We start from the raw sequence: 19,232 nt of genomic DNA on the forward strand, positions 1-19,232 counted from the left end.
AGATTTATCTAACCAGTTTCACAAGCTCTTACAAAAGACAGAACAGCATTATCCCCGCCCCCTCAAAAATAAGGGCCCAGAGAAGTTAAGGAAATTGGCCACAGGATAGTTAAAGAGCAAACCCAACATAAAAGCAGTCCAGGGGTATGCACCATCTTGTTTTGTTCTTTGTTCATTTTTTGTAGCACCAGGGTTGTGTATCTGGCATAATCCATCAATGCGTGTTAAAGTGACAGGGCGTTTCATTGTTGCTTAATATTTTTAAGATTAAAAAAAGTTTTTGTGCATTGGCTGCACATATGTCTGTGCACCATGTGTGGGCAGTGCCCCTGGAGGCCAGAAGAAAGTGTCAGATCCCCTAGGACTGGAACACAGATGGTTTTAGCTACCATGTGGGTGTTGAAATAGAACCCAGATCCTCCGGAAGAACAGGCTGTGTGCTTAACCTCTGGGCCATCTCTCCAGCCTTTAACAGAGGTGTCTCAAATGTCCATTTTTAATGACTGGGCATGGTGAAATTTGCCTTTAACCCTAATACTTAGATGGGAGACCTGGGTGGATCTCCATGAGTTTAAAGCTAGCCTAGCTTATATAGGATTCTAGGACAGCAAAGGCTACATAATGAGATTCAGTTATAAGAAAGAAAGAAGGTCCAGTATTAAAACAAATATCTTCCAGGCAGTGGTAGTCCACGCCTTTAATCCCAGCACTTGGGAGGCAGAGGCAGATGAAGGCAGATCTCTGAGTTCAAGGCCATCTAGGTCTACAGGACAGTCATGGCTACACAGAGAAACTGTGTCTTGGAAAACAAACAAATAAACAAAAACCAAATATCTGTCTAAAGAGAACTTCTTTTCAATGTCTATGAATATGATAAGAAATTTACAAAACAAAGGTACCTTTACCAAACTTCAAGTGATCTATTCAGCAATTAACCAAGTCTTCCAGGGCCTCAGTAAAGCACTGTACGCATTTACACACTTTCGTTCCTCCATCTAAGCTGCACTTTGCCAGCTCACACATGTTGGGTTTGCTCCCCAACTGAAATATCACAACTTAAGTACATACATACAGTCAAAAGACATGTGAATAAACACAGTTCTATGTAAACAATGCCAATTGACTCAGTGTGGCATGATCAACGAGCGAACGCAAAAAAAATCAAATTAAGTTAGACACAGGAGCAACAAAAACTGTATAATTCAGAGACTACACTGAGATTTCTTTGTAAGTGCCTCAGTTCTCACACTGAACGCAAAGACATGAAGTCGGGAGGCGACTGTGTGGGAGAGCTATGAGTGGAGGTAGAAGCAGGAAATGGGGATGAAAGTGATATTTCATTTTATAAAAGGATGAAATTCTCAAGAGTAAGGAAAACATTCAAGCTGGAAAAATCATAGCTGATACTGCTTATTGGTATGGCTGTGCAACAAAACATGGGCGTCTCCAATCAGGTGATCATGCTTAGTTTTAAAACAAAAGACTAAAACACAATCTTACATGTTTTGGTTAAAATAAAATATCTAGTCAATGTATTTTTGTAATGATTTCTTCATTTTTCATGGCCATTTTGTTTTGGTTTGGTTTTTTTGAGACAGGGTTTCTGAGTATCCCTGACTGTCCTGGAACTCACTTTGTAGAAGAGGATGGCCTCGAACTCAGAGCTTTAGGATATGGGAACCCAGAGGTCCTCCTGAGTGCTGAGAGTAAAGGCATGTGCGGCCACCACCTCCCTTTAACGGCCTTTTACTGGCATAAGCAACTTCAAATTTTTCCTTTATGAAATAATTTTTAAATATTTACTTTTATTTTGTGAGTGTTTGGCTGCATCCGTGTACCGTGGGCATACCTGGTTCCCACAGAGACCAGAAGAAGCTATCAGAGGCCCTGGAACTGCAGTTATCTAGACAGCTGTGAACTGCCATGTAGGTCTGGGAAATAGACAAGCGCCCTTCACCGCTGAGCTATTTCTCCATTCCCTTGAAAGCTGCCAACAGACCCGGGAGCTTGCGAGTCCCGTTTGTTAGCACCGCCACGTGAAACACACTTCAGATGCAATGTAGTTTACACCAACGCAATAGGCAAATCATGCTGAACTGGAGACGGCACCAGGATCCTGGTGAACATTGTCTGTTTATTACTAAGAACTGATTTTAAAGCTCTCTTGGGGGAAAAAAAATTTTGCTCATTTAAAATTCTGCTCCCGTTCCTAAAGAAATGAACTATTCTTGTCCCAAACAATTCCTGCTGAGGCAACATGTAAATTTCATGGGTTGCTTTAAATCCATCCATTTGAAACTCTCCGAAGGCTCTCTACATCCTACTCCGCTGACAGTGTTCTAACACAAATAGAGCCCGCAAATAAATGTCCATAACAGCAGTGTGTAAATGAGCATTTGTTTGCACCAACACCATTTAGCATCATCCTTTGTCTTTCACAGTTTATTATTATTTTGTTCTTCACACTTACAAATCAAGTGGAAAAACACCTACTTTTAGCAAAGCCAAACATACCTCCAAAATGAAAAGTCAAAATGTATGGAACAAAATATACAAATTTAACAATGAAATGAATGTTGGTTTTTTTTTTAATTGAATGTTTCAGAATCTCCAATAACTGCTAATAGGTAACTTTAGAATATGGAAGATCTTCTTTTTAGTTATACAGCTCTTAACATTGCCTTTTCTCTTTGGTGGTACAAGGATCCAACCCAGGGGCTTTGCACGTTCATCCATTCGAGCAAGCACTCTACAATAGAACTATATATCCGCAGTCAGTATGTTTTAATTTCTAAAAATCTCTTTACAGGGACTAGGGATAATGACTCAATAGGTAAATGTTTGTCATACAATATAAGGAACTGCTTGACCCCTAGCATTCATAGGGAAGAAGGAAAAAAGGAAGAAGGGATGAGGAAGGGCAGAAAAGAAAAAAGAAAGACAGGAAGGAAGGGACACATGCATAATTCCAGTGCTGAAAAAAACCATCAAGCCCCAGGATCGGTGAGAGCCTGTGCCAGCACCTAGGAATTCTTGGTGTGCAAGCATGAGGGCTGGAGTTCGGATCCCAAGACTGGTATGTGAAGCCAGGCACGGCCGGGCCCCTGTATTCCTCTAACGCCTGCACTGAGGAGGGTGGGGAAGTGAACTGCTGGATCCCAGCCTAGGTAATACACACATGTGTGCATATACCACACATACACATCACATACACGCGCACACAAATGTGTACAAACATAAGTAAAATAAAATCTTTTTATAGGCTGGAAGGTGCCAAACAAATTAAGCTTTCTGAGCTTTCAATTGCAAAACAGATTAACACATGTCTTACACAACACTAAAAGACATCAAATGAGATACATAACACACATACATAATACCTAGTACATGCCTGGAGATATACATGATTAAAAATCCTGCCTTAATAATACTCATAAACACACCTGTACATTTACATTTTTCTATCTAAAGTTTTTGTTGTTGTTGTTGTTTTTGAGACAGGGTCTTATTATGTTCCCCTCTATTGGGGGAACAAAGTTCTTTGCACCCACAGATCACTAGAGAAATCAGGAATGTTAAACACTCAGGGGTGAAAGAGATAAAATATGTGTTTTCTGTTTAGTGACCCTTCTGTTATCTGCGGAGGCAGATCGCACCCACCTTTTGCTATAAAGGAAGACCTCACCCAAGTTCCCCAGGATGCTTGTCCCAGACTCTCTCGCCCTGGACCATTATCTTTAGCTCCCAGTTAAGCACATCCTTAGGGAAGGTGTCACACGCACTTTATGTACTGCTGAGCTCTGCACTATCTTGATCAGAGACCACACTAGATTCTAGGCCTTTAGCTACAGAACTCATTCTCACGGCCACGTGTACATAGTATAAGGCTCTCTAAAAGTAGTCACACCTTAACCCTTTTTTTCTACACCGGAATAGGAATAGTTGTTGCCTGAAAACTTTTCCCCCAAAGTTGTACTGTGTTTTAAATATGCTGACAATGAGCCAACCACCTCGTATTAAATCTGCTGAGATCCAGGGTGACGAAGTCAATCCAAACAGGGTTTTTTGTTCTTATCTCTTTGTGGGTCAGTGCCTGCATTGACACCTGCACAGTACCCCTCGCCCCCAGGCTGGCCTTGAGTTCACGGCCCTCCCATTTCAGCTCCCCTCATGTAGCCGTTCTCAACCTGTGGGCCGCATATCAGACATCCACACCATAGCTCCTAGCGGTAGCAAAATTATAATTATAAAGTGGCAATGAAATAATGCCATGGCTGCGGGGTCACCAACAACAGGACTAGCTGTATTAAAGGGTCGCAGCGTTAGCGCCGTAGCCATGAATCACAAGGAGTAGCACAGGCCCCACAATGCTTGGCTTGCTACGAGCTCTTTTTTCTTTTACTTTTTAAAAATTAATTTATTCGTTATTACATCTCAATTGTTATCCCATCCCTTGTATCCTCCCATTCCTCCCTCCCTCCTGCTTTCCCCCTACTCCCCTCCCCTATGACTGTGACTGAGGGGGACCTCCTCCCCCTGTATATGCTCATAGGCTATCAAGTCTCTTCTTGGTAGCTTGCTATCCTTCCTCTGAGTGCCACCTCAGAATCCAGGGGACTCAAAGCAGCGGGAAGGGACAAACCTGGGCACGGATCGTCTGGGAGTATGCAAAAGTCCGTGCATGTTCTTCTGTGCCTTCCCTTGAGAAAAGTTTAGGGGCTGGAAGGTGTCTGTGACTCGCGCTTGACAGCAAGATGCAGCTTTATTTTCTCTATTCCCTACATTTTGTTAACATTTATAAAGCCTGGGAAGAAAGCAGTCTCAAAATCCAGGCACATGGCAGCACATTTTAACCAGTTAGAAGGCAGGCAGAAACCAAAGCAAGGTCAAGGTGAACCGCTGGTTTCCCTTTTTATCTCTCCTTAAAAATCCGAATTATTGTAAGTTTGTTTGGCTCAAATTATTCCCCAACTTTGAAATATATGAAATGAAACAGCCAAACTCAAAGTTTAAAAATATCTAGTTAAAAAAAAAAAAGCCAACAGTAATACCAAGGGAGGGAAAAAAAAAAATCAAAATCAAGGAAACCTGAAATAGCCCTATTGCTTATACAATAGGGAAGAGTCTCTTCCTTCTTTGGAGTGAAAATTTCAAATTATGCACTCCCTCATTCTGACTCAAAGTTAACAACCCTCACCTTAAATAGCTGTCATAGTGTTTTAAATGTGTGCAATGAAGAGACCAGTAGGGAAAGGAACTCAAAGTAGGAGTGAGGTGAAACACGGTAAAAGTCTTGTTCTGCCACCAGCTGGCTGAGAGAGAGCTGGCCTGGAGTATCCTGAAGCACTGAGAGTCTTCAGGGAAACACACAGTCCCAGAGACTGTCACAATGCCACTCCAAGCTCTGATTCTGATTCTGAATCAACAGCTTAGAAGAAGGAGTTCATCTTGCAAACGATTTGACTCCGGGTCTGAGGGAACGGAGCAACAGCAGCAAATATTTGCTTTCTACAACGTTCTGTCCCCACTGTCCAATATTAGAAAAACAGTATTCAGAGCAGCTCCGTGCCACCAGGTAGCTGCTTAAATTTCAGCGTAACCTTCCCGAGGCCACCAGACACCCCCACCCCACTGTCCCTTTCCTTAAAATGGCTGGCCTGGACAAGACACTTTATAAACGAAGGACAAACAGATAAAGAATAATCGAAACATGGCAAACGGAAGTTAGATATTCATTCATCTATAAAGCCTTAGTCTAGAGTTCATGGAAAAACACTTCCTACAGAAAGGGAAGCTTGCTCTCATCAATTTTATTTCCAAAATGTCCTTTCAAAACACAGATCACCCAGGAGTTTATACAGACTTTGCAAACCAGAATAGCCCTAAGATAAAGAGATACCCTTCCTCCTCAAAAGAAAAGCCATAGCACGGAGCAAGGCCACCCAAGGCAACTCTTAGACTGTAGTGTGAGGGGCTACACAACGTACACAAAAGGCAGTCATCGTGTGAGGTGGTTTTTCTCGAAGGCTGCGACTAATATATTAAGACTGGAATGTGACTGTTATTAAAAGAAATCTGAGCGGTGTTCTCACTGCTAACAGGCAGCATTCCCACCGTAAGAGCTGCTGCGAACTACAGGAAGGACTGGCCTTATGTTTAGACTCTAAGTCCCGCACACCTTTAGCAGTTTCTCCCCTTGTGGCCATTATGTGTCAAAGAAACCTACAATCTATTTGCTAGGTAGGTACAGGGTATAATGACGTTCATGCGTATCAATAAAAAAAATACAACAACAACAACAACAACAATAGCTACTACAACAAAACAAGGTACTTTCTTGTGGAAAACAATGCCTCCAGAACCCAACAATAGCTCAAGTGTGCAGAAAAGTCTAGAAGGAGAGGACATGTTGTCAACTTCTCTAACTTCCTGACATAATGCAAACACATTCCTCCACACTAAAACAAACGTTCCTCCAGGCTTCTGAAGATGGCCTAGCGGGTAAGGCAGTTGCTGTGCAAGCATAAAGACTTGAGTTCAAATCCCCTGAACCCACATAAAACCAGGTATAGTACTGTGTGTCTGTAATCTCTACAGCAGAGACAGAAGAATCCCTGAAGGCTTGCTGGCCAGCTAACAGGGCACATTGAAGAACAAAACAGAAGGCAAGACATGACACTCAAGGTTGTCCTCTGGTCTATATGTGTACCATGGCATGTATGCACCACCCCCCCAACAGATAAACAAATAATGTTCATTAAGCATATGATCCAATAGCCCTTAGTCACAACTCTAAAACTAACGGTGGATTTTCTTACATTTTGCCCCATAACTGAGAGGTCCAAGCAAAGTCTAAAGAGAATAGTTGAAAGGACCACCAGGAGGGTTAGCTCCGCCTAGCTCACACATCACACGCTACCACAGCGGCTCTTCATTCAAACGTGAGATGGCCCGTTTCAGCCAGTGAGAGGCATAAAATGTGAAATTCGTATCTTATTTGGACAAGGAGAATTTAAAAACTGTTCCTTAAGAATTTGGATCTAGGGGCCGGAGAGATGGCTCAGCAGCTAAGAGGGCTTGCTTATTCTTCTGGAAAAAAAACAAAAAAAAACAAAAAAAACCCCAAAGGTTGGTTCTCAACACCCATGTCAAGTAACACCCCAGCACCTGTAACTCCAGCTCCAGGGATTGCAAGCACTCGGACACACATGCGCACGTGGCACACACACACACACACACACACACACACACACATAAATTAAAATAAATCTTGTAAAAAATGTTTCTAAGTTCTCTCTGTTACCCTTAAAACACAGTGTCCCTACTGAAAGGACTATGAATAAATACAAACATTTACATGTTGATGGAGGCATCGCCACCGAGAACTAAAAGATTCATGTACTCTTGGCTCAACCAATTCTACTTTTAGGGGTCCAGCGTGTGGAATTCCTGCATGCAAATATCGGACACCCATTCACTGCAGCAAGCCATAAAAGCGGGGCAGTGTGTACACCCATCACCATAAAAGACACCACACAAACGAACAAGCCATTCTGGTCAGCGAGGGGAGGAAAGGGGAAAAAAAAAAAAAAAAAAAAAAAAAAAAGCAAAGTTGCTGAACAAATACAGAATAAACACAGTGGAAATTTCAATTCTGGCCTGCGTTCATGCACTTGAATCAATGAATGGGTCGTGGGCTGAAAGGATCTGTGTCAGTCAGAGAAGAGCAGCTACCCTTCTCAGGAAAGGCAGGACGGGTATGTGGGGGGACAGTCTCAGAAGAGGGCTGTCCTAGACTCTGTTCTACTGCGGTGAAGAGACGCCACGGCCATGCCAACTCTCATAAAAGCAAGCCTCTAGCTGGGGCTGCCTTATAGTTTCACAGGTTTTAGTCCATTATCACCACAGCTGAGATGGCATGAAGGCTGGAGAAGCAGCTGAGACCTACATCCTCATCCTCAGGTGAGAGAGAGAGACCACTGGGCCTGGATTGGGTTTTTGAAACCCCAACGATACACTTCCTCCAACAAGGCCACACCTCCCAACCCTTCTAATCTTTCCACATAGTTCCACTCCCCGGAGCCTACACAGTCACATTTATGAGCCCGCGGAAACCATTCTCATTCCACCAACACAGGGCTGCTTTAAGGAAAAAAACATCTTTTTTCCCCCCCTGCAACATCCTTCTACGAGACCTAAAACATTTAAATGTTTATATAACATCTATAAAACATTTGTTCTCTACAGAAAATAAGATGCTACATTAAATTCCAGACTTATGTAAAAAGGATACTCAAATAATAAGGAACTAAAGGATGTTGGTAGTCAAAAGCATTCTTTGTAGACTTCGTCCTTCAAAGGAATAAAGAAAAACTGTGGGCTGCATGAAGTGGGGATTATAAAGAATGACAGTGTTGTCACAAAGGAAGGCGCATTACTCAGAGAGAGAAAGGACGCATCTCAGATCTTCAAAGATATAAAAGGCACTAAAATCAGAAACACCATTAAAAAGATGCAACCATCCCAAATGTTGCTCAGAAATAAAATTTCAACAATGAATCTTTTTGCTTTGGCACAAACTGCATGCTGTGTGGGAATATGGTTTTGGATCAGGAAAAAAAAAAATTTAAACGTATACATAAAGAGCTAAGTGGTATGAAGCGTCTACTCTCTTACCTGTACGTTTTCTTCTGTGACCTGAATTTCTGCGGTGTAAACATAATCAATTAGCATCCTCAGGGTCCAGCCGTCGACTTCTTTTATCCGAACTCTCTTTGCTCGGCTCTCGCTCATCTCACCTAAAACACCAAGGAGGGATGTGAAGTTACAACAGGAGGCTGCTGTTGAAATGCCAAAACACAGTAGGCTGACTCGTCTGCCTGCCACTCGCTTAATTAAACAGGCAACCGGATCTGCCATATTTTGCAGGCCTCAGCCATTCCCCTAGAAGTTGTCCTGAGCAGACTACAAAGGAGCCTGAAGACAGCACTGCAACAGTGAAGGTGGCCTGACCCCAGCTGTGTGGCCTGACTCCAGCTGCGTGAGCTGCATCTGATGCTACCCATGATGCTAAGCATGGTTCCTTGGTAAATTCCAACCTGGTTCTGGAGTTTTTGTTTGTTTTTTGTTTTTTTGTTGTCTTAAGACAGGGTTTTTCAAGTGCAGTGCCAGGTGCAGTGTTGCATGCCTGTAATCCCAGCACTCAGGGAGGCAGAGGCAGGTGGATCTCTGTGAGCTCGAGGCCAGCCTGGTCTACAAAGTGAGTCCAGGACAGACAAGGCTACACAGATATAGAGAAACTCTGCCTCAAAAAAACCCAAAAAACAAAACAAACAACAACAACAAAAGACAGAATTTTCCTGTACAGCCCTGGCTGTCCTTGAACTCACTCTATAGGCCAGGCTGGCCTCAATCTTAAGAGATCCACCTGCCTTAGCTTCCCAAGTGCTGGGATTAAAAGCGTGTGCCACCATGATCTGGCTGGGTTTTTTGTTTTTGTTTTTAATGTTCTTTCTATGACGTGTGTGTGTGTGTGTGTGTGTGTGTGTGTGTGTGTGCGCGCGCGCGCACGCGCGCGGCGCAGGTGCCAGAAAAGGGCATCAGATAGATTCCCTGAAGTTGTATTTATTGGCAATTTTGAGCTACCTAATGTGGGTATTGTAACCTGAACTCAGGTCCTTAAGAAGAACCACATATAACTTTAACCTCTGCACCATCTCTCTAGGCCCTCTCAGTGGATTTAACCACATCTGTAAGAGGAACAATGTGGCCATCATCGGCTGATGGCAAGAACCACATGTTGAAAAGGACTTAGCCTCATTCCTGCAAAAGCAAGAGACCCCTGCCCTAGCCTGGGCCACACACAGAGGCTCTGGCTCTTAGTGAGAAGTCACAGCTCCTCATGTAGGAGCACAGTAAAAAGCAAATTACACAAACAGCTGAGGTTAGTCAATGGCACAAGGGTTATTAGCGATCACCCACGTAAGTACAGCTGCTACTTGCCATCTGCAGCCACCTCTTCCTCAAGTCATTTCAACACCAGCATGAACTACAACAGTCTGGGTCCCTCTGCATCTCAGCCTGAAAATCTGTGGTGGTGGTGGTACAGGCATGTGACAGCCACTCAAGTCAAAGGCCTGCCTGAGTGGTGACAGTGAGTTCAAGGACAGCCTGGACAATTTAGTGAGATCCTATCTGGAAATAAAAGGTAAAAAGGAGCTAGAGGCATAGCTCAGTTGTAGAGTGTCTGGCGAGTGTCAGACTCTAGCCTCAACTTCTAGTATTGAAAGACACACACACACACACACACACACACACACACACACACACACAGAGAGAGAGAGAGAGAGAGAGAGAGAGAGACAGACAGACAGACAGACAGACAGACAGACAGACAGACAGAGACAGAGAGAGACAGACAGAGACAGAGAGACAGAGAAACACAGGTAGAGACACATACAGGGAAATAGAGAGAAACACAGACACACAGATAGACAGACAGACAGACAGACAGACACACACACACACACACACACATACACACATATATATATATATACAGACAGACAGACAGACAGACAGACAGCTCCTCAGTTATAAACTAAAAGGCTAGCCCAAGAAGGAACAACACTCAGCAGACAGGTTTCGTTTTAGAGTTCACTAGGGTTTAGGTAGAAACCTCTAGAAAACTTGGGCAGCTGTGCCAACATCTATCAACTTCACCTGAATCCTACACCTCACATTAATAAATATAACAGTGGACTCAAGATTTCTTGAAAGCTCCTTTCTGTTTCAGATAGCCTGGTGTCGGCACCGTAAGGTCTATGGGAATGTCATTTCTCAAGATTCCTTTGCAAAGAGAAGCCCTGAGTGGGGGTGGAGGATGGTAATCACAGCAATAGACATTTCACTGCATGCTCTCCTAGAGACGGCCTGACAAGAGTGCAGAAAGAAGCTGCTGTTCTCAGGGTTGAACTATGTCAAACTGTGCCCCATCGTTACCCAAGGAGAAAACATCCATCTAGGGTACAAAAGAGGATGACCATGTCCCCTGGATAGGGAGGCCTGGTGGCACTCAGAGGAAGGATAGCAGGCTACCAAGAAGAGACTTGATACCCTATGAGCATATACAGGGGGAGGAGGTCCTCCTCAGTCACAGTCATAGGGGAGGGGAATACGGGGAAAATGGGAGGGAGGGAGGAATGGGAGGATACAAGGGATGGGATAACAATTGAGATGTAATATGAATAAATTAATAAAATATATATTATTTTTTTTAAAAAAAGAGGATGCCTCTTGAAGAGGAAGGGAATCACACTGTTTCTGTGTTCCCCCTTTAAAAAGAATGGAGGAAAATAGTTGAGCAAATGTCCTTGTTGTGTGGTGGAGCATCTTTCAGGTATATGCCCAGGAGTGGTATAGCTGAGTCTTGAGGTAGCACTATTTCCAATTTCCTGAGAAAGCACCAGATGGATTTCCACAGGGGTTATACAAGTGTTCACTCCACCCAGCAATGGAGGAGTGTTAGCCTTTCTCCACATCCTTGCCAGCATGTGCTGTCACTTGAGTTTTTGATCTTAGCCATTCTGCTAGGTATAGAAATCTCTGGCTCATTTTGATTTGCATTTCCCTGATGACTAGGGACATTGAGCATTTCTTTAAGTGCTTCTCAGCCATTCGATATTCCTGTTGAGAATTCTCTGTTTAGCTCTGTGCCCCATTTTTTAATTGGATTATTTGGTTTGGTGGTATTTAATTTCTTGAGTTCTTTATTTATTTTGGATATTAGGCCCCAATTAAATGTAGGGTTGGCGAAGATTTTTTCCCAGTCTGTAGGCTCTCCTTTTGCTCTATTCACAGTGTCCTTTGCCTCACAGAAGCTTTTCAGTTTCATGAGGCCCCATTTATTAATTGTTGATCTTAGAGGCTGAGCTGTTGGCATTCTGTACAGGAAGTTGTCTCTTGTGCCAATGAGCTCAGGGCTCTTTCTAACTTTTTCTTCTAACAGATTTAGTGTGTCTGGTTTTATGTTGAGGTCTTTAATCCACTTGGACTTTAGTTTTGTGTGGGGTGATAAATATGGATCTATGTGCACTTTTCTGCATGCAGACATCCAGTTAGACCAGCACCATTTGTTGAAGATGTTATCTTTTTTCATAGTCAGAATCTGGAAACAATCTAGATGTCCCTCAACCAAAGAATGGATAAAGAAACGGTGGTACATTTACACAATGGAATACTGTTTAGCTACTAAAAACCAGGAAATCTTGAAATTTGCAGGCAAATGGACGGAACCAGAAACAATCAACCTGAGTGAGGTAACCCAGACCCAGAAAGACATGTGTCGTATATACTCACTTACAAGTGGATATTAGCCCAATATAGATGTCCTCTAAGAGACTCCCCCAGCAGGGGATCGGGACAGATACTGGAGCTCAATGTTGGACTAGGAGCAGAGCGCTGAGAGTGGTATAGAAGAGTGAGGGGATGGAAGGACCCAGAGGGAGGATGGAAGGAGCCTCACAAGGAGACCATTAAGGCTGGCGGATCTGGACCCAGGGGGCCCTGCACAAACTGATGCACCAACCAAGGACAATGTAGGCAGAGAAACCAGACCCCTTGTTCAGATGCAGCCGATGGAAAGCAAACTCTCCAAACGGGTTGGGAGCGGGGGAATGACTGCCACTGAACCTCTGACATGCAGTCTAGTGCCCACGACTTGATCACTGCCCTTTCGGGCACAGAGAAGAAGGGGATGCAGGCTATCCTGATGAGACCTGATGGACTGTGGCCAGACTATGGGGGGGAAAGGATCCCCTGTTGGAGGCCTAGGGATAACAATGGGGATGTAATGTGAAATATATATTTATAAAAATGGAGGAATACGGAAAACTAACTCACCTGCATATATAGTGCCTTCCTCTATGCTCCCCTCCTCTCCCTGCCTCCTGGATCTCTGGGGTTTGTATAATCCAAAGGCCTTTAAGTACCAAAAGATAAGACACTGATTCCTACTTATAGCTAGTGAGTCGGTGTGTGTATGTGAGCTCACACCTGAGGGCAAGTTCCAGCATCATTCCTGTGTGTCTTGGGAATGTCATTATCTTTTAAACAGGGTAATGTTGGCCTCCTATTAGACTAAGCTGGCTAGCCAGTGAGCCCAGGGATCCATCTGCCTGGGCCTTTCCAGCACTGATATATGTATATATTTGAAGAATTTCACACATGTACTTTTAAATTTTTATTTATTTATTTATTTTATGAGTATGGGTGCTTTGCCTGTATGTAAGTCTTTGCATTAAGTGTGTGCCTGATGTTACTGGATGCCAGCCATGTGGGTGCTGGGAATTGAACCTGGGTCATCTAGAAGAGCAGGCAGTTAACCAGTGAACCATCTCTCTAGCACTCTATTTATTTTGATTATATTCACCCCCAACTCTTCCCCACAACTACTCCCAGATCCACCCTGACTATCTACTCCCAACTTCCTGTCCTCCTTTTTCTTTTCTTTTTAATTAAATAACTCATGAGGTCCTATTTGTGCTGTCTATATACTTCTGACTATGGGACCGTACACTGGGTCATGGTGGACTCTATCAGGAGCCACGCCCATAAAGGAAACTGACTCCCCTCCCTCAGAATTCATCGACCATCTACAGCTTCTCGGTTAGGGGTGAGGGCTCATGATCCCCTTCCCATTTCACGTTAGAATGTTGACTGTCTTGATTTAGTGCAAGACTGACTACAGTGTCAGTGCAAACAAGCAGATATGCTGTGAGTATCAAAGCACATCTGTCCTGTTGTATCCAGAAAACGCTGGGTTGCCAGGGTCCTTCTTACCTCTGGGTCTTAAGAGTCTACGCTTTGCCTTTTTACATGGGTTATGAAGCAAACACTTTACCAACTAAGCAATCTCTCCATTGCCCCTCCAGATTAGATTGTAAATAAGCACCTTACGTTGCTTCAGCCACAGTGCCCCTAGAGTCAGCAAAGTCCTACAGAGCTTGGGGAAACAGAAGTATAAAGCCATGGACTTAGTCCCCAGACTTCAACATGCGTTAGCTTAGACAAAGCCTTAGACAAAACCAAGTCTCTTAATCTATGTATATGACTGAAAATAAATAGTCCTATGCCAGGCAGTTTTCTCTATTATGCTCTATAAAGAGGCACTTTGCTAAATCACATCTTTTCCTTACATGTCATTTTTTAAAGATTATCTCCCCAGAAAATTCATCTGCTTCCAACAATGCCAACCTCAATTATATGCTTTTAAGATGTTTTAATCTTTATTTCTTGATCTTAATTTACAAAAAAAAAAAAAGTAGCAAAACCAAAAAAGCCTGCCACCAAATGCATTAATGGATTAAAATTTCCAATAATCAAAGCACAGGGAAGGAGAAAGGCGAAAGCTATTTATATCCCAGTCATGGGGTTACACAGAATCTAAGTTACTGCCCTTTGCTACCTTTATAGAGCGTACTATGTTTAAACACTATGGCTTTCTGAGACTTACATTGGATAACAAATTTTTAAAAAGCTACCACGGGCAGCCAAGATGGTTCAGTGGGTAAACTGCTGGCTGATGACCTCAGCTGCATACCTAGAGCCTACATGGTAGAAGGCGAGATCTGACTCCACACACAGCCCGATGCACACAGGTCTATACTAATGTATCACAGGCCTGGTCCACTCGCTGCTCTTATAGAGACCTGGGCTCAGCTCCTCCCTCTCACGTGGTAGCTCACAGTCATCTGTAACGCCACTCCCAAAGAATCCAACACCCTCTTCTGGTCTCCATGGGCTCCAAGCATGCATGTGACACACATACAGATGGGTAGGCAAGTACTTATACATAAATAAATAGTCATGGGCAGGTGAGCTGTCTGGTGATACTGTACAGTTCTTCCTGTATCACTTATATAACATTCCACACTCTCCATGGACCAAGTTACTTAAGATTAACTCGAGAACAAAATTAAAACCTCCACACAGAAGCTTATGCTAGCCGCTGGAGGAACACTAACCTTGTGCCGTTCTCTTTTCATTATCCACCAATCCATCTTTCACCAAAGCCTGAAGAAGGAACTAACCTTAATTAGACCTACAATTCACACACCCCCACCCACCTCTTTTTTCCTCTCATCACTGTATCTCGGGGGTCCTATCATCTTTGGAAGACCTATGCAGCAATACCCCAACGTCTTTTTCCAATTGCATGTACGTGCGTATGTGTATGGGTGTGTGCACGTAAGCACTGTGTCCCAGGAGTCTGAGGATTTTGGACTCCCTAGAGCTGGAGTTACAGGTAGTGTGTGTCAGCCAACAAAGATACTGAGAACCAAACTGGACAACTGTCCAGTGTTTATCTTCTCTCCGGTACTAAACTCAATACACTGGATGACTATGTTCAGAATCAGTCGATTGCTCCTCAAGCAACTATGCAAAGCCCTTCCGTAGCCAGCCTCTAATTCACTAGCTGACCTCATATAATCTCTCTCACTTCCAGGCATAAAATACACCAGTAGGCCAACAGTTTGTAATTTTCCACACAGACCAAACTACAACTTCTTGGCTTGATACCTGAGCTTGTCCCACTAGACTCCATGTCCCTGTTCCCCAGGCCAATCTCCACACGTGCTTTAGGATTTCACTGGAACCTTTGCAGGATGCACTAGCTGCTGGTGACCCCTCCCCGCCCCCACTGGGTTGAGCTCTCACCCTAGATATAGTTGGGTACCTCATGCCTGGCCACTCTGTCACCTAGTTCTTTTGGCCTTCCCAATCGCACAGATAAAGGCTTTCTTAGTCCTATATCCCACCATGCCTGATAGTCAACCAACGCTTATTAAGCATACGCTCTACACTGCAAGCTGGGTTAAGTATATTCATCAGCAAAATAACACATCATCTACTTGATATTAAAAAAAAAAAAAAAACAAACGAAGTCATCCAAGATGTAAAACTTCAAAGATATACTTATGGCTAAAAATGTTTCCATCCATTGAGAACCTTCAAGCAGGACTCTTGGGGCCCTGCACAAACTGGTAGCTTCATTTATCCACTCTGAATGACCTAAATTAAAAGTGACTGGGGACTGGGGCTGGAGAGATGGCTCAGAGGTTAAGAGCACATAACAGCTTTACAAAGAACTTGGAATTCCGTTCCCAGCACCCAGCTTACAGTTGTCCATGACCCAGTTCCGGGGGAGAGGGGGTGTCTAACGCCCCATTCTGGCCTTCAAGAGTACTGCACTGATGTGCACAAACCTACACATAGATACATACATACACATAACTACAAACAAAAATAAAATCAACATGTATGAAACTACCTTTCCTGGAGATCTGTAGCTACCTCACGTCATCAAAGAAGCTCCTCTTTATAACAAATGGAGACCATGACAGAAAAACCACAACTGGACACAACGAAGAGACCGACGGACCACGAGGAGTCCAGCCCCAACAGATACACACACTTCACAGCCCCTCCATCCAGGCCTCAGGGCGCGTCCTAGAATACCAAGAAGTCTGACGTGGAAAAGTCTCTTAAAAATGGTTTCACAAGCCAGGCGTGGTGGCGCACGCCTTTAATCCCAGCACTCCGGAGGCAGAGGCAGGCGGATCGCTGTGAGTTCAAGGCCAGCCTGGTCTACAAAGCAAGTCCAGGACAGCCAAGGCTACACAGAGAGACCCTGTCTCGAAAAACCAAAAAAAAAAAAAAAAATGGTTTCACAAATAAGGCTAGAACAATGGCAATATCTGTGATCATATTAACATAGAAGGGGAAAGGGTTTTTTTGGGGGGGTCCCACCCCTAGACTGAAAACTAAAGGCAGCTAACTGCTGACTGCTGAGAGAAGGAGAATTAGCCTCTCCCAGGGATGAGCCCCCTTACTGGTTGTCCAATGCAAGAGAGGTCAGCCCTGAAACAGGGGGTGGGGGGAGGGGGGAGGGGGGAGGGGTGGGGGTGGGTGGAGTTAGAAGCAAAGTACCTGGGAGGGGGCTGGAGGAGGAAAAGGAGAGGAGAAAGTGGTGTAACTCCATTTCAATAAAAATATATTTAAAAAAAATAAGCAAAAGAAAATCTAAAAGAAAAAGGTGTATAGTTTAAGCTTTATATTCAACTCCATTAAAAAGTCCATTATTCTAATTTCAACTTTATTTATAATTAGGGGGTACTTAAAAAACAAAAACGCAACACTAAAGCTTTGATTACACAGAGAACCTAAGAAAAAATCACATTTAATTAATTTTGCCCCATCACTCTTCAAGTTCAACTTGTCATTGACAATAATCGTCACTGACATCAGTTCTCTTATTAGTTTGGGCTACAATGAAGCTGCTAGCAATGTCAGTCTGGCAAAGTGACTCCGCAGGCCACCACCAGTCACTGACTATAGTAGGCATGGCACAACACGCTGCCCTAGTTTGTCAGCACTCTCAGGCAAACATGAGAAGTTCATGTACTTGTAGCTTTAATCTCATTTGGATAACTAGTGGCAAAGACTTATTAGCTTCTAAAAGAGCAGGGAAAAAAAAAGGCAACGCCACCCCGCCCCCATCACACACACACACACACACACACACACACACACACACACACACACCCTTCTCTAAGACGCTATTTCCACTCTCGCAAACATCCTGCATTCCGGAGGACCAACCTGGAGGTATTTGTCGATGTTAACAGGTAAAGAGATGGAAGGAAGCAGGTTCCCAATACAGCTCTCACCCTGCAGACCAGTTGGGTCTGGTATCCAGCCTCCTTCTTACTATTTGGCCCGGCCTGAGTGGCATTTTCTGTCACTGGAAGCCTCAGGCATTCTAACTTGGGCTCGTTGCCTGCAGCATCCTATTCCATTTTTCCCACAGCAGCCATGAGAGGCAGAGCGCTGCTCTTTAGTCACTGCCTCACCTACCCTCCTCTCCCCATCGTAAGAACAGGAGGAGCTCCTCAGCTTTGCTTATCACCATGGTCCTCAAAACCTACAGCAACATCCAGCAAACGGAAGATGCTCAGTTCCTTGATGGGCCAAAGCATGAATCTCAGACACATAGAGCCATACATATAATTTTCAACATTTACATTCTTTAATCACTCAAATAATAATCTATGTTTGTCTCTTTAAATTTTTGCTAATTTATATTTACTTTAAAATTTTTATTTATTATGGCACAGGAAGTTATCAGAAAGTATATACTCCCAAAGAAGTACACACTACTCAGTCTTTCTGACTAGAGTTTAAGAGATTTAACCTGTGGGGCTGGAGAGGCGACGGCTCAGTGGCTAGGAACACCTGCTGATCTTCCAGAGGACCCGGGCTCATGTCATAGCACCCAGATCATAACTGCCTGTAGCTCCAGTTCTAGATGAATCCAACACCCCTGACCTCTGACCTCTGACCTCGCAGGGTAGCTGCACCCATGTGCACCCAGACACACATGCACACAATTAAAAATAAATCTTAAAAGAAATTAATTTTAACCTGCGTCACCGAATACAACTAAACGTCTTTGTTGAATCAAAGTGTGGTAGAGGCTACATTTTTAACAAACAGTCTAAACCCACAAGAACCCAATTTGCTATGATCTTTCTCAAGTCATTGTTAACTACCTGGCTTGACTCTAAATAGTCCCAGCATTCACAAGATGACAAACCTGCAACTACACTGTGGAATTATTTATCACCTTCTTTCTCTATTCCATGCTTGAAACTACAAGGAGTAACAGAATCCTTTTTTATATCATATAAATTGAATGAAATTGTCACCTACAGTTTAAGGGCCTGGACTGGAGAGATGGCTCCCTAGTTAAAAGTGTTCTCTGCTCTTGCATAGGACCAGAGATGGGTCCTAGCACCCAAGTCAGGTAGTTCACAGGCATCTATAACTGCAGATCCTGGGGGTCTGAGCTGCTCTCTGGGCCTCTGCCACCTCCTATACACACACATACCACAGACTCACACAGGCTCATCCACATAGACAAAATAAAAACGAAACAAATATCATTTCTCCCCTCAAGCAGAGCCTTGCTATACTGGTTCTACTATCTCAAACTCCTAGGCACAGGCTGCCATGTATCTGGGATTAAAGACTTGTGCCAAGGTGCCTCCCTGGTAAGGAGAGGTTAATAACTACATTTTTGTTACTCTGTGGAGAATAGAAAAAAAAAATGTATCAAAGAAAATGTCTACGAATCCTCAGCCACATGGTGAGTTCAAAGCAAGATTGTGTTA

General features: G+C 43.6%; 1 protein-coding gene across 2 annotated transcripts in view; it reads right to left on the reverse strand.

The window, feature by feature from the left end:
- Positions 1-19,232, reverse strand: part of KLHL2 (kelch like family member 2) — a 116,082-nt gene that overhangs the window by 64,447 nt on the left and 32,403 nt on the right. For both annotated transcript variants that reach the window (XM_084757973.1, XM_084757972.1), the window contains exon 4: positions 8,677-8,798. In XM_084757973.1, coding sequence (XP_084614099.1) covers positions 8,677-8,798 — 122 coding nt within the window. The remainder of the gene's footprint in view (positions 1-8,676; positions 8,799-19,232) is intronic.

The sequence above is a fragment of the Acomys minous genome (genome assembly GCF_964271855.1).
Source record: "Acomys minous genome assembly, chromosome: 15".
In the NCBI taxonomy this organism is placed as follows: domain Eukaryota; kingdom Metazoa; phylum Chordata; class Mammalia; order Rodentia; family Muridae; genus Acomys; species Acomys minous.